The sequence below is a fragment of the Equus quagga genome, chromosome 8 (assembly GCF_021613505.1).
Source record: "Equus quagga isolate Etosha38 chromosome 8, UCLA_HA_Equagga_1.0, whole genome shotgun sequence".
NCBI lineage: Eukaryota > Metazoa > Chordata > Mammalia > Perissodactyla > Equidae > Equus > Equus quagga.
Genome location: NC_060274.1, coordinates 120,802,491 through 120,818,457, shown reverse-complemented (window position 1 = coordinate 120,818,457; position 15,967 = coordinate 120,802,491). Strand labels below are relative to the sequence as shown.

Below are 15,967 nucleotides of genomic sequence, written 5' to 3'. Positions count from 1 at the left end.
GAGCCACTGTGTCCCCCTTCATGCACCACTCTTGCCTGTCACTGGAGTCAGGTGTGCTTGCTGCACGCACTAGCCTCCAACACTCCTCAGACTAATAGTTTGTTTAGGGCAGGGACTGTCTTACTCTTGCTTGATGCTTTCAGAGCTTAATGCATGCAGAGTAGAAACTGAATAAACATTTATTAAATATAATGTAAGGCAGCCTCCGAGAGGGTGGGAGGGCCGTGGGTGGATACCACTACAGGGCTGTTGCAGGCTGGATCTGCTCCTTCTTTACCACTTGTGCTCAGAACCTCACAGATTCCTCATGTTTGCTCTGTAAAGGGCATGGTAAGGTTCAAACTCCTTAACGTGTTTATCAAGACTTTCCCTGCTCTGGCCCACATCCGCCTTTCTACCTCCCTCCCAAGACAAATCCTGTGCCCCAGCAGTCAGACGGGTCCATTCACCACTCCCAGAGCACCCCTTGAGGCTCCCCGTCCTCAGGCCCTTGCTCATGCCTTTCCCAGTCTCTGCCACTGAAAAACTAGTTCCCATGTCTTCTTGAAGACGCAGCCGATGTGCCCCGCCAGCTGGGCCTACTTCCTCTTTCAGCCTTCCAGGTGCTTCTCTAAGGGTTGTGCCCCGCCATGCATTGCCTTATGGTCATCCAAGCTTCCCCGACTGGAGCATAAACTTCTGTCTTGCCCGGAGTCTATTACAGTGCTTGGCCCTGAAGAGAGGGAGAAAGAGAAATACAAGGATGTAGTTCAAATCCGAGGTAGAATTAGGCTAAAGGCTGGCTCAAGACTGGGTTGGGTCTAGAACTGGAATGAGAACTGGGTTAGTCATTCCTAATTCCACCCACTAGGCGGCGCCCGCAGTCCCATTCCGGACAAGACGCCTCCGGTTCTTGAAGTTTACTACCTGCCTGACAAGTTTCCTTCCTGCCCTACTGTCCCTTTAAGAAGGTGATCCAGGTGAGGCCGGGGCTCCGCCCCCGGAGCTGGCCCCGCCCCCCGCCCCCGCCCGGCTCGTCCAGTCCGCGGGACCTGGCGCAGCGGAGCGGGCCGCCGTCCCAGGTCCCGGCCCGGCGCCATGGAGCGGCGCTGGCCCCTGGGGCTCGGGCTGCTGCTGCTGCTCTGCGCCACGCTGACCCCGGGGGCGCGCGCCAAGGAAGGTACCGACCCCCACCCCCGCCCCCCGGGCCCGGCAGGCCCCCTCCTTCCGGAGCCGGCATTCCTGAGGAGGCCTCTCCTCGCGCCCCGCTCCTGCGCTATTTCCCCGCCCGCCAGGAGATCGACCGCCTAGGCCAATCTTTGATCTTTAACCCCAAACAACTACCTTTCCCGGGTCAGTCACCCCTGGCCCTGCTGGCCAGCAGTTTGCGCCTGGGGGTGGGGAGTGAGCGCCTGACAGCTGCGAGGCAGCAGCGTCCAGACCCGCACCCCAGCAATCGTGGGGACCCCACATTCCCAAGCAGTCTCAGCCTTAGGTGCCCACTCCAGAGATCTGAACCCTCTGAAGTCAGAGGTTGGAAGTCGCCTTCTGCCAGCGTCTGGGGGCAAAGCTAGGGTGCAGGGGTTCCCAGTGGTAGAGGTCAAGCCTTAATGTGAAGGCTTACACAACCTCTCCAGCCCTATGACCCCCACTTCGCACACTCAGAGCCGAGCCTTGTACCCCACTGCAAACTCGTAATCACAGGCAGAGCACGAGGGAGCCTCCCCACCCAGGAACCCCCTCTAAAGTCCCCTGTCCACAGCCTACCCACTCCAGACCTCCAGAGGCTGAGCGCCTCTCGACAAAGGCACCCTTTCGGTTCTACAGCTGATGGGTCCCCCCCAGGCTGCACCAGCCCCCGCTGGGTGACAGGGTGCACGTCTTCTATGGGGCTACTCTTCTTAAGGCTTCCTGCGTTGACTTTGGTCGAAGATCCAGCCCTCACCCCTTGCCCCCCTCTGCCTTCCTCCCTTCCCACTCTGGAGGAAGACAGACTAATCCCTGGAGCTCTTCACTCCTCCTTCCGGGGCTGTTTTTCTCCCCTAAGCCTCAGGAAGGCACGGCTGTTAGGAACAGGATGTTGAGGTCTTGGGCTGGGGGCCCAGAAGGAGGAAGGTGGGTTGCACATGTGGGGCCTCCTCCCCCAGAGGTGACAGGCCCCTTTTCTCCCCACCTTCAGTCACCCTGATGGACACAAGCACGGCACAGGGAGAGTTGGGCTGGCTGCTGGATCCCCCAGAGGATGGGGTAAGTGTCAGGGGAGGGAAGGACCTAGGATGGCTCTAGTCTGAAGGCCAGTGGGAAATTGGGCGGAGAGGTGGGTGGAGGAACAGAGAAAAGAGCTGGAAAAACTGGAAGTGTCTCCTCAGGGAGGGGGAGGGGAAGTGAGTCAGAGCCTCCTGAATGGGACATGGGGGGGGTCAGTCTGCACCCCATGGGGAAGCTTCAATGCCTAGCTCCTCCCCTCCCTGCCCCAGTGAGGGAGGGCTGAATACTTGTGAGGTCCTGCCAGGGATGAGCCCACCTCCTCCTGGGAGAGAATGGACCATCCTGGGGTTGAAGGCTGAGGCCAAAACACAGGAAAAGTGTCTTCAATCCCAATAGAGTTGCACAGATAGGTTTCAGGGGGTCAGAGAACCCCATAAAAGTGTATTCAAAATTGTGTATATGTATGTGGACATTTTTTGCTGGAGAGGAGAGCCAAAGTTTTCATCAAATTCTTCAAAGGGTCTTTGACTCCCCCAAAGTGAAAAGCTGCCCCAGTAGAAGTCCCTGAGCCCTCGGCACGCCCTCCATCCTCCCCAGTCAGGCACACCATGCATTCCAGCTGTTTGAGCCTGCTCCAAGTCCCTGCCCTCCTTGGACATTCCAAATACCCAGTGAGCAGAGGTCGCATCTTGTGAGTCCCAGCGAGTACCTTTCTGAGTACCTTTCCGCTTCTCAGCAGAGCTGGCCGCAGAACCACGGGAGGCTGCCCCATTTCCCTCAGCCTCCAGGACTCTGGCCTCAGCCCTCTCTCCTCTCTGGTCCCAGACTCAGTTCTCTAGGTTTTCCCTTTCCCCTTTCCTACTCCAGTAGGAATCTGGCCTTTATTTCTGGGATTGGGGTTCCTTGCTTTCTTTCCCTCTGGGTCCTGGCTCCACTCTCGGCTCTCCCACAGAGTAGCCTGTAATTAGAATTAATAGACTGAACCATAATGTATCCTACAGGACGGGCTGCTTGGAAAATCCTGGATTAGGCCAATCCTAATAGGTGCCTCATCTCATAAACCAGCTAATCACTCCACAGCAAGGGTTGCAGGTCCATCTGCTGGCTCCCACCAGCCTTCACTGTGCCCCTGCCACCCTCACCCAAATAACTCTTCCCTAATTGGGCTGGAGTGGAAGTAAGGCCCCTTTCACAGCTCAGACTAAGCGGTACTAGGAGGGCAAGGAGACAGCAGCAGTCACACAGTCCAACTGTCTGCCTTGTCCGTTCTCCCCATCTTTTCAAAACATACACATACACACACACACACACACACACACACACACACGCATATTGGTTCAGGTTCCCCAGAATGTATCCATGTGGCAGCCAGAAACCCGACTGATAAGTGAAAGGATCCTTGTTGCTGATCCTGGGCAGCTGGTCCTCTCCCATCTGTCACTGCTGGAACTGAGAGAGGCGAGTTACAGCTGGGCACATCTGCTTCTCCTGGCTCCAGCTGCAGCTGTGGCAGTCGAGCTAATGAGCTACACATTAACCACCCACCACCCTTCCACCTGACCTCCACCCCATGCCTTCCACTCTGGCATCCCCATCACAGCTGCCTCTTAAGAACAGCCCTGGGTGCCTTCCATCATTGCAGCTTCATTGCCTCAACACCCGTTGCCCGGTCCCTGAACTCCCTAACATGATGCAAAATATGTGCTCACAGTAGCTTATATTTCTGCCCCTGCCCCACCCTACCCCAAATTCTTTGTTATTGGTGCTTTTTCTTGCCTTTTCCCAGAGCTAAGAGTAGCAATAAAAGCCTGTGCCTGATAGGGAGTAAAAGCCCTTGGGAAAGTGAACTCTCTAAGGGCCTCACAGTGACTTCTCTATAAAATCAAGGGATTGCAACCAAAATGTCAGTGGAATATTTTGTAGAATTTAAGAGCTTCTTCCTTAAATTCATCTGACAGAGAAAATACTTAAGAATGGCTGGTAAATTTTTTTGAAAAACAAGAATAATGAAATGGGAGACTTGTCCTACCAGATATCAAAACATACTATGCATCATCTACAATTAACACATGTGGCATTGCACAAGAAGCCTCAGTCAGTGGAGCAGAATAGAAAGTCCAAAAACAAACCAACGTTAGGTGAGATTTTAGTGTGTGGTAACATTAGAATTGCAAATTCATATGGAAAGTATAGCCTAGTCAATAAACTGGCAATTAGATGTCCATAGCTAAAAAAGAGAAGGTAAAGTTGCATCTCCAGTTTACACTCTACACAAAAAATTCTAGGGAGATCAAAATCTAAATCTAAAAACCAAAGCTACAAACATATTACGAGAAAATATAGGAGACCTTTATAAGGTTGTGATGGGAGAGGTTCCCAAGCAAAATACACAACCCAAAAAATAACAAAGCAAAGACTATAGATGTCATCATTTAAAAATTTTAAATCGTCATCATTGGCAAAGTTAAGTGGCATGACAGACAGGGAGAAAATATTTGAAACAGACGTTTCAAGCCAATGATTAATGTCTATAATATTAAAAAGAAAGCTCATCCAAACAAGCAATCAAAAGGTAACAATAGAATATCAAAGATTACAAACAGATAATTGCATAAAGCTACAAATAGCCAGTGAACAAGAGAAACATGCAACCTCCTCCTCAAAGAAAAGTAAGTTAAAATGGCAAGAAGCTGTGTTTTGTCCGTAAGATTGGCAAAAACTAAAAAGATCATCAATATCGAGTGTTGAGCTTTTGAGAAGATGAGCCCTCATGCATTATTGGTGGAAGTGTAAACTGATAAAGCCTTTCCGGAGGACAATTGGCACCATCTTATCAAACGTATATGTTTGCCCTTTGATATAGCAGTTCTACAGAAATCTGTACATTTTCCTTAAAATAAAAAACAAAAAAGCTAGAAGCTACCTAATTGTCCAACAATAGGTGAATGATTAAGTAGGTTATAGTATATCCATTCAATGGAATACTATTTTATGGATTGCTAAAAAGAATTATGTAGATCCATATAGACTCATGTGGGCATCTTTCAAAGGCATTTTTCAAAACAAAAAGTAGCTTACAGAATAACATTTGTTATTCTAACACTTGTTAGGAAAAAAAATTATGTTAAAAACACACACACACACAGAAAAACATTCAAACATTTCTCTAGAGGCACCGAAAATGATCTGGAAAGTTTTACTCCAAATTTGTAAGAGTGGCTCCTTCTGGGAATGGGGTGCACAGAGGGGAGAACTTTTACTTTTTATTATATGTGAGTTTTTATTCTTTGACTTTTTATAATGAGTAGATAGAAGCATAATGATTAAGAGCATAAACCGGATCCATGAGTGCCTGGGTGCACGTCCCAGCTCTGCCTCTTAATAGCTGAGTGCCTTGGGCACATCATTTGACCTCGCTGTGACTCAGTTTCCTCATGGAAAATGCTTTCAACAGTGACTGGCCCATGCTAAGCACTATATTAGTAGTGGTCTTTACTAACTAAGCTTAAAAACTTTTTTTAACATAAAAGAAATTAAGTGGCGTGGACTGGATTGTGTCTAGGAGTCCAGCCAACTCTGTCAGTTGTTGATTTTGACAGTGGCCGTAACTGGAAAGAATATTGGAGAAGGTGAAATTCCCTTATACAGACTTCTATGCTCGTTGTTGCCCTCCAGAAGTTTCAGGGCCTCAATATTAAACACAGCCTCTCTTCCCTGAACAAATTAGCAGAAAGGTTTTGTGCATGAGTTTTTGCTATGAAAGTCTGCCTCTGGGGTACCTGACAGCTCTGCTGATCAACTAGGTAAAAATGGGTGCTCCCACTCCTGCAATTCGAGCGGGCTAGTTGAAGGGACCAGGGCTGCTGGCTAGGGATGTTAAGGGGGTGATGTGCTGCCCATCCTATATCCAAATAAATTCCCTACCCTAAATATTTAACCTACTCTCCTGAGGCTGAGGGGTGGGGAGAGGGCAGGACAAGTAACATGGACCTGAGGGCCTCTGACACCCGCCTCCTCTCCGTCAGCTCTAGAAAACCTGAGTTTGGGCTGCAGGTGATGACTTGGAGCCTGACTCTGGTTTTCCTTTCACAGTGGAGTGAGGTGCAGCAGATGCTGAATGGGACACCCCTGTACATGTACCAGGACTGCCCAGTGCAAGAAGGCGGAGACACTGACCACTGGCTTCGCTCCAATTGGATCTACCGGGGGGAGGAGGCGTCACGTGTCCACGTGGAGCTGCAGTTCACCGTGCGGGATTGCAAGAGCTTCCCCGGGGGAGCCAGGCCCCTGGGCTGCAAGGAGACCTTCAACCTCCTGTACATGGAGAGTGACCAGGACGTGGGCATTCAGCTCCGACGGCCCTTGTTCCAGAAGGTGCTCCTACCCCTCAGTGCCATTTCAATCCTGACATTGATCCCTGCCTCACTCCTTTCCATGACCCCACTTAGCTAAGAAAAAGAAAAGGTGGCAGAAACAGAAAGAGAGTGTAGGTGTACAATAATGGGAAGAATGTGGGACTAGAAATCAGAAGAGCTGGATCTGAGTACCTTTTCTGCTGTGTCCTGACTTTGGGCGCATCACTTAGCCTCTCTGAGCTTTGGTTTCTTTATCTTAAAATAGTGATGATAACAGCGCCAGCCTCCTCTGTTTTAGAGGCTTCTGCATGCATCCACTGAGATAGCGGTATGCCCTGGTGGGGGCAGGGAACACGTATTTTGACTTTTTCCATCAGTGCCCACGACATTCACGTGTGACACATCCGCATGAGTATAGCTAGAGTTGTGTAGGAAGATGGTTCTGTGCAGGCTTTCTCTCTAATACCATCCCTTTATCCTATTCAAGAAAACAGACTGGAATGCAGAAGAGTAAGGAACGTGTTATTACAGGGTGTGCTCTCTTTTTTTCCAAAGAGAAGATGCTGTAAAGTTTCTTATTAGTAATAAATTAATGATGACACATTTTATAACTGATCACTCCATTGGCAGTGAGGCTGGAAACACCTTCAAATAGTGGAAATTATATGGGCTGTGGAGTCCCATGCCTGGGTTCCACTTCTAGCCCCGTCGTGAAGTTAATTGTGTGATCTCAGACAGGGTCTTTAACCTCTCTCAGCCTTGGTTCCCTCATCTGTTAAATGGGGATGGTAATCCATCCTACCTCATAGGATGATTGCATGGAGTCAACAGCACGTAAAATGCTTAGCTCAGTAGCTCACACATAATAAGCCCTCGGTTTATGGTTGTATAAATTGTAAAGTATTAAGCAAACAATCATTTCTGTTATGTGGGAATGAAACATGACTTTGCTGTTGCTCCCCTCTTCCCCCCACCTTCTTCTCAGGTAACCACGGTGGCCGCAGACCAGAGCTTCACCATCCGAGACCTTGCATCCGGCTCAGTGAAACTGAACGTGGAGCACTGCTCCTTGGGCCTCCTGACCCGCCGTGGACTCTACCTTGCTTTCCACAACCCGGGTGCCTGTGTGGCCCTGGTGTCCGTACGGGTGTTCTACCAGCGCTGTCCCGAGGCTGTGCATGGCTTGGCCCAATTTCCTGACACTCTCCCCAGACTGGGCGGGTTGGTGGAAGTGGCAGGGACCTGCTTGCCCCATGCCCAGGCCAGCCCTGGCCCCTCAGGTGCCGCCCGCATGCACTGCAGCCCCGACGGCGAGTGGTTGGTACCGGTGGGGCGGTGCCACTGTGAGCCTGGCTATGAGGAAGGTGGCGATGGCGAGGGATGCCTTGGTAAGGAGACTTGAGGAGGTGGTGAGAACCTGTAGGGACGACTCAAGGGAGGGTCTCTGGGGTGTCAAGGAAAAGAAGGAAACCAACGCTCCACCTCAGCGATTTTTAAACTGAGTGTCCCAGGGCCCCAGGGAGACACATGCAGGGGTGTTTCTGATACATGGGGTGGGGATGAGTGTGATTCTGCCTGTAAGACGCTGGATAACTACGGCTCTACTGCCTTCTCTCTCCAGCCTGCCCTGGCGGCTCCTACCGGGCTGACATGGGTGCACCCCATTGTCTCCAGTGCCCCCAGCACAGCACAGCTGAGACTGAGGGGGCCACCATCTGTACCTGTGAGGACGGCCATTACCGAGCCCCTGGGGAGGGCCCCCAGGCAGCATGTACACGTGAGTCGAGGGGGAGGGGCTAGGCCATCTGTGAGGAGGTGCAGGACCTTTTTTGAGCCTTTGTTAGCGTTGGAATTTTCCAGAGTTTATCACATATTGGGGGCCATGCAGGGTGCTAGACTCTTAAAGCCCCTCCTCTGCCCCCTGCTCTCTCTGGAAGAACGCAGAGATACGCTTAAGCTTCTTTTTCCTCAGTAGGAATCAAATCTCTCAGCAAAGCTTTCATAGGACTTCAAGAATTGTGATGAAAGAAGGCAAGATGTCAGCAGCTTGAGTGAGAACAAAGCAGGCTCCTACTGATGGCCTTTCTTCTCCCACAGGTCCCCCCTCAGCCCCCCAAAACCTGAGCTTCTCTGTTTTGGGGACCAAGCTCTCCCTGAGTTGGCAACCCCCAGCAGATACGGGGGGTCGCCAGGACGTCAGATACAGTGTGGGGTGTTCTCAGTGTCGGGGAGCAGCGCTGGATGGAGGGCCCTGCCAGCCCTGTGGGGGAAGTGTGCGCTTCTCCCCCTCGGCCGACGGGCTCGCTGCTCCTGCTGTGCGTGTTGACGGCCTTGAACCCTACGCCAACTACACCTTTAACATCGCAGCCCAAAATGGAGTGTCAGGGCTAGACACCTCCAAGCCAGCCAGCGCCTTGCTCAGCATCAGCATGGGGCATGCAGGTGAGGGACCTGGAGAGGGGCCGGCACAGGACTGGGAGGAAACCAGAAGGCCGTAAGGCCACAGGGACAAATTGATGGGCAGGATGCAATTGAACAGCTGCTTAAGTTATTTCCTGTCTCCTTCCAAATCCAACTGGAACCCTCGGTTCTCTCAGAGTCACTGTCAGGCCTGTCCCTGAGGCTGGTAAAGAAGGAACCGCGACAGCTGGAGCTGACCTGGGCGGGATCCCGGCCTCGCAGCCCTGGGGGGAACCTAAGCTATGAGCTGCACGTGCTGAACCAGGTGAGGATGCGGCTGAGAGACAGTCTCCAGTGTCTGTGCCTGGGCACACCCCAACATGCTAGCCTGGGGTGCAGGATGGGGAGAAAACTGCCCAAAGTGAACTGTGTGGCTTTCTCAGGATAAAAGTCTGCAGACAGCCTGTTCCCTTAACATTCCCCAACCCGTTTGCCCCCCCATGCTCCCGACTGCCCATCATCTCCACCAGGTCTGGCTCTGCATAGCCCAGTTAACATGAGTCCCCATCCTCAGGACGAAGAACGGCATCAGATGGTTCTAGAACCCAGGGTCTTGCTGACTGAACTGCAGCCAGACACCACGTACATCGTCAGAGTCCGAATGCTGACCCCACTGGGCCCTGGCCCTTTCTCCCCTGATCAGGAGTTTCGGACCAGCCCACCAGGTGGGTAGCTTACCCTGTGTTCTGCCCCAAACACATGTGCTTCTGTCCTCCACTGAGACTTAGACCACGTTCTAGTCGGTGGCCCTTTCTCTTCCTCTACACACACACACACACACACACACACACACACACACACACACACACGCATGCTGCCTCTTCAGGGAGAACCCCACACGGACTCACGCCAACTCCCCTCCCTGTAGTGGTCTCCTCAGACACACCTACTGGTACTGGACACTGTCAGCCAGTGTCTTATAAAATCCCTGACCCCTCGGCTTTGTGCTCTGCCGCCGGCAGCCCCCAGCTAGTGGTCCCTGTGTGAGGCACTTCCCACATGCTTTCTCTCACCCATCTCCCCGGTTAGGGGACGCACACCCGAGGCCCACTGAGGGACCTGGCCCAGGCGGTCCCTTGTAGCCTCCATCATCCCTCTGGACTCTGAGCCCCCCCAGACTTCCTCACCTTGTGTGCCACAGTTTCCAGGAGCCTGACTGGAGGCGAGATCGTGGCCGTCATCTTTGGGCTGCTGCTGGGTGTAGGTCTGCTGCTCGGGATACTTGTCTTCCGCTCAAGGTGCTGCTCTTGCCCTTCCCCACCCACCATCCTGGTCCCTTTGCCTGGTCAGAAGCCCCTGAATGCAGCCGCAACGACCCTCCCACCCCCTAGTACCAAAGCTCCAGTGTGTCCCTCCACCCACCCTGTGCCCCACCCCCTTTTGTTTCTGGGGAAAACTCAGCCAGTGCCCACTGGGCCCCTGAGGTGGTCCGGGGACCCTGAAGAAGCTGCCCCCTAACCCCCACAGGAAATCTAAGCGGCGACGGCAGCAGAGGCCGCGTGATCATGTCACCAGCGTGAACCGAGGTGAGCCAGGAGTGCCTGTGTGTGTGCGTGCACATGTGCGTATGTGTTGGGAGGTGCCGCTGGGATGGGACCAAGGGACCCACATTTGCTAGGCCAACTCTGGGAGCACAAGTGAAGTTGTTGTCTCCAGGGCTCTTGTGTTTTGCTGCCTAATTAACTTTGGTTAATTAACTGTGTCCTGAAAGCCCCCCAGAGGCTCTGTGCCATTGCCTGTTAGCTGCTGGTGCCCCTGTACCTGCACCAGGCTCTGGGCGGCCTTCCCCCTCCTAGCTGGGCAGGTCTGCGGGCTGAGGCTGGGCGGGAGAGGATTGCCAGCAGGCTCCCTAAAGTCCTCTGAGGCATGTGGGCTTCCTGCTGGTCACCTCATTAGTGCCCACAAAAGGGGGAGTCAGTGGTCCATCCAAGTAATGAGGCGGGTGTGAGGCTTGTCTTGGAATGTGAACGAGGTGTGAGTGACTGGAGGAATATGGTGAGCAGCTGTGAGGAGGAAGGGCAAGGAATTCGAAGCGTGGGTCATCGAGCCACGGGAACGTTGGGTAACTTGAGGCCGTGAACACACTTTTGGGCCTGGGTCCTGGCCCACTGCTCTGGCCCTTGGAGGTTGAGGACACCGGAGCTTTGCGTTTAGACAGGAGAAAGGACAGTGGGCTATGGACGCTTTGTTGCCAAGGATGGAGCCTTTCTCCCACTTCAGCCACAAAACAGCACTCCTCAGGGAACAGAAGAATGAGAAGTCTGGGGTCTGGAGCTGGCCCCTCTCTGCCTCCCCCACCCAATACTCCTGAGCCCCAGTGTGGGAGCTCTTGTGGCCGAGCTCTGCCGTTCTCCCCACAGAGGACAAGCTGTGGCTGAAGCCGTATGTGGACCTCCAGGCATATGAGGACCCTGCCCAGGGAGCCCTGGACTTCACCCAGGAGCTCGATCCAACCTGGCTGATTGTAGACACCGTCATAGGGGAAGGTGAGCCCTGCAGGTTCCCCCCCGTGGCAGCACAGAGCTGCTAGCCAGCCCCTTCCTTCTGGCCCTTCCCTGAGGAGGATCCCAGCTGGCCTTTCCTCTGGCACAAGAGCTCCCCCAGATGAGTTCCCTCCCTGCTCTACCCTGTATCCCCCTTGAACTGCTGTGTTCATGTTATAACCCCCTTATCAGGTGTCCTGGATACGCGCCTCCTACGAGGTCTGCTTCCGTGGTTATGGAGTTTCTGATAAAGAGTGTTAAACACATCCTCTTTGTCAGAAGAGGGATCGCTGTGCCCAGGCTCAGGTTATTCTCAGATGGTTCCCAAACGTGGGAGAAATTCAGAGCCTCCCTCGCCCTGCATTCCACCCCACGAGGGCCCAGTGTCCTTGGGCTGCCCTGATTCCTTGGGTCACCGGGGGAAATGGATCTGAGCAGAGAACAAAGCTTGGCAGTGTCCTTGCTGATTGTGCGGCCAGGTCGGCCAAGCTGTGACCAGAGGAGCTCGCGGAAGAGAGGCGGCAGTGGTCAGCCTCCCGCTCACTTATGCACTGGCCCTGGACCAGCCTGCCCTTCATGAACACACTCCAGGACCACTGCACAATGTGTATTCGCCCAGCATTTACTGATGATCTGCCGTTAGCCAAGATCTCTGCTAACCCAGGAGACAGCTGAACAGGTCACAGAGCTGCACTCCTGTCCCAGAGTCCTGTCCCCTTCCCTGGAAAGTACACCCCAAGCCCTTGCCCCAGAAAGGGCATGCTAGGTTTTGGATCCAGAAAGGAAAAGAGAACTGAAGGACTGGAGGATATCGCTGCCTATCCCCCGGGGGAGGCTGACAGTGCATCAGGCCATGGCCCTGTTTTCCTTCTACCCAGGAGAGTTTGGGGAAGTGTATCGAGGGACCCTGAGAATCCCCAGCCAGGACTGCAAGACTGTGGCCATTAAGACGTTGAAAGATACATCTCCAGATGGTCAGTGGTGGAACTTCCTTCGAGAGGCAACTATCATGGGCCAGTTCAACCACCCACACATTCTGCACCTGGAAGGCGTCATCACAAAGAGTATGAGGAGTGGTCTCCGGAAGCCTGGGAGGGATGGGACCACGGAAGCGCAGGGAAGATGTGCTGCCAGGGGCAGAAGTCTGGTTCTGGGTGGAGACAGGGTGGAGGCTGCCGTAGTGACATGTGCTTTGTGTCTCAGGAAAGCCCATCATGATCATCACAGAGTTTATGGAGAACGGAGCCCTGGATGCCTTCTTGAGGGTGAGGCAGGCCGAGGACCAGCTGGGAAAGGGGATGCGCCACGGGTCCCTGGGTATTGGCTCCTGGCCTGGGAAGAAGAGACCCTGCTCATCCCTTAACTCACCCAACTTACCTGCCGCAGGAGCGGGAGGACCAGCTGATCCCTGGACAGCTAGTGGCCATGCTGCAGGGCATTGCATCTGGTATGAACTACCTCAGTGACCACAATTATGTCCACCGGGACCTGGCCGCCAGGAACATCTTAGTGAGTCAGAACCTATGTTGCAAGGTGTCTGACTTCGGCCTGACCCGCTTCCTAGACAACTCTGATGGCACCTATGAAACCCAGGTCAGAGCCCTGTACTCGCCGCATGCATGTTCACACACAATTACATGCCACTCGTGCAGTCACACATATGAGCACGAGATGCATGCTCATTTGGACACAATAACTTCCCATCCCCTTCACACAGCTGTTTTTTCCACCCCCCTTCATGCCCTGAAACACATCAGCTTTCTGTTCCACATGCCCTATTAGGGAGGAAAGATCCCCATCCGTTGGACAGCCCCTGAAGCCATTGCCCATCGGATCTTTACCACGGCCAGCGATGTATGGAGCTTTGGGATCGTGATGTGGGAGGTGCTGAGCTTTGGGGATAAGCCCTATGGGGAGATGAGCAATCAGGAGGTAAGCCCAGGGCAATTCTCCCCACATCATCCCTCAGTCGCTTCTCATCCCTTCCCAAAATCCTCCTGCAAATACCTTTATTTCTTCTTCCTGATCCACAGTTTTTCTGTACTCCTATCTGTTCTGGTCACCTTGGCTCACACCCTCTGTACTACCCCCACCATGGTCAGGGGGCTTAGAGGCTCCATTGCCATGATCTTAGGTGAACAGAGGTTTCTCACGGGCCGCCAGGTTAGTTTCCTACCTCAGGCCTCCTTCCCCTCTCTGCTGCTACAGGTAATGAAGAGTATTGAGGATGGGTACCGGTTGCCCCCTCCCGTGGACTGCCCTGCCCCTCTCTATGAGCTCATGAAGAACTGCTGGGCCTACGACCGGGCCCGCCGGCCCCACTTCCACCAGCTGAAGGCACACCTGGATCATTTGCTTGCCAACCCCCACTCCCTGCGGACCATCGCTAACTTTGATCCCAGGTCACACTGGGGAGGGCAGATCTGGGAGAATGGAAATGGGCCACATTCCCAGTTCAGCCACATTCACCAAGTGCTGGGCCTGGGTGCCAGCATATGAGGCAAGACCACGCCTGCACCCTCAGGGAGAGTCCACCTTGATGTGAGGAGATGTGGTCTTACCCTTGATAGCTCTTGTCTGATAGAAGATAGGAAGCAAACACACTGAGATGGAAGGCACGTGGGAGCAGTGCTTACAAGCTGATAACCTGCTCCAGGGGGCTGGGTCAGCTCGATTGGGGTGGGGAAGACAGAGAACCCAGCAAGTGCCAGACAGTGGGATGCGAGTCCTGACTTGGGAGGGGCAACCTTGTGGGGTCTGGGAAGGCTCCCAGACGGCGTGGCTAGCATGGGTTGAGGAGCTGAGGGCAGGTGAATCACAATGCAAATAGTGCAGGGTGACAGCAGCGTTCAGGGACAGTGGCCAGAGTTGAAGCTGGAGAGGGGTCAGTGCAAGGAGGACCAGGTCTGCTGAGAAGTTCTGACTTTATGCTGAGCACAGGTTTTTAAATTTTTGAAAACTGTCCATGGGAGGGACATGGTCAGAATTGCATTTTACTAAAAACATTGCCAGAATGTGGAGGATGAACTGGTGGAGGGGGTAAGGTGGGGGAGATGAGCAAGGCCGGACTTCAAATGCTTTATCAGGTCAACTAGCCCTGGTGTGCTGGCCTTTGTATCAAACCACCATATATATATAACCTTGTTTCTGGGAGAAAATGTGCTCCAAGTTCCAACTTTTGAAACTATCTTTTGGAGCACAACTCCCTTGTACACTGGAGACTGCATGTGCTAATCTTTCTGGAATGTTGGATATTTTTCCCCCAGCAGATTTACTTTGCTAATGGTTTTTGGCTCTGGCTGGCTCTAGTAGAGGAACACTCATTGTATTGTGGGTGTCAGAGTGCAAGAATAACAGCAGAGGTTGGAGGTGGCAAGCAGGGGCTGCTCCCAGAACACAAGGGGCCACCCTGAAAAAAGGCAGGACCACACCCGCCTTCCAAGGCCTTGGCTTTCCTGCCTTCTGCTTCCTCTCAGCCGGGTAGTTGAGACTTTCATTTCTTAACCAGCCTCCAGTCGGTTGTCCAGAGCTGGCCACTCCAGTGGAGGTTCGCTTCTGCTCGAGACTTCTAGGGCTGCTGCTTCACCTCGGTCTGTCAGTGTAGCAGGACTGTCAGCCTGTCTGTTGCTGTGAGCACACCAGGAAACAGGCCAGGAAGTGGGTTTGCAGACAATGGCTGAGTTAATCCACAAAATCTAGATAATCTCTGTGCTCAGACACCCAACTTGAATGCTGGCTGCAGATGCTTGTAGGCTGAGCCCCGATTTCAGGAAAGCTGGGGACGGAAGGCTGAGGACAGCCTCAGCATCTCCCTGAGACTGAGGTAGCCCGTGTCCCACAGGGTGACTCTTCGCCTGCCCAGCTTGAGTGGCTCAGATGGGATCCCCTATCGAAGCGTCCCTGAGTGGCTGGAGTCCATACGAATGAAACGCTACATCCTGCACTTCCACTCAGCCGGGCTGGACACCATGGAGTGTGTGCTGGAGCTGACGGCTGAGTGAGGACCCTGGGGCCCGGGTAGGCGGACGCAGCTGGGGTTTGAGCCACACACTCACAACTGGCCTTCCTTGCCCACAGGGACCTGGTGCAGATGGGGATCACACTGCCGGGACACCAGAAGCGCATTCTTTGCAGTATTCAAGGATTCAAGGACTGAGCCCTCGCCTCAGCTGACCCTGTCCTCACGGAGCAAGGATGGGGCTGTGGTCACTCATCGTGTCCCTCCCCTCAACCTACGAGGGGCATTTGGTGCTGCTCCTGCCCACCTCTCCCTGAGGAACTTGCCTCTAGAGCCTCTTTGTTTTAAAAAGGGAGGTGGGGGTAGAAGTAAAAAGATAATTGTGGGAGGAGTCTGGGGGAGGGTTTAATATATATAAACATATACATATATATTTTTGTAAATAAACAGGAACTGAGTTTTCACCTTTACCCTGGTTTTTTATCCCTCTCTCCTCCATCCCACCAGTGAGGGCTGTAAGCACA

At 53.3% G+C, this 15,967-nt stretch overlaps 1 protein-coding gene across 1 annotated transcript; it reads left to right on the top strand.

The window, feature by feature from the left end:
- The first annotated feature begins 1,013 nt into the window (after positions 1–1,013).
- On the top strand, positions 1,014–15,913 carry EPHA1 (EPH receptor A1). The gene is made up of 18 exons (XM_046669880.1): positions 1,014–1,159; positions 2,159–2,226; positions 6,280–6,561; positions 7,528–7,930; positions 8,164–8,319; positions 8,640–8,984; positions 9,140–9,267; positions 9,517–9,667; positions 10,144–10,240; positions 10,470–10,528; positions 11,363–11,488; positions 12,364–12,549; positions 12,689–12,750; positions 12,872–13,078; positions 13,268–13,417; positions 13,694–13,887; positions 15,327–15,482; positions 15,563–15,913. Exons 1-18 carry the CDS (start codon positions 1,078–1,080, stop codon positions 15,639–15,641), a joined length of 2,931 nt encoding a protein of 976 aa, XP_046525836.1. The 5' UTR covers positions 1,014–1,077; the 3' UTR covers positions 15,642–15,913.
- The last annotated feature ends 54 nt before the right edge of the window (positions 15,914–15,967 follow it).

Excerpts from the sequence above, each read along its gene's own strand:
- EPHA1 (XM_046669880.1), top strand. The coding sequence starts at position 1,078 with ATGGAGCGGCGCTGGCCCCTGGGGCTCGGGCTGCTGCTGCTGCTCTGC. Across the intron at positions 13,418-13,693 it reads GGGAGATGAGCAATCAGGAG|GTAATGAAGAGTATTGAGGA; the intron begins GTAAGCCCAGGG and ends CTGCTGCTACAG. Across the intron at positions 13,888-15,326 it reads ATCGCTAACTTTGATCCCAG|GGTGACTCTTCGCCTGCCCA; the intron begins GTCACACTGGGG and ends CGTGTCCCACAG.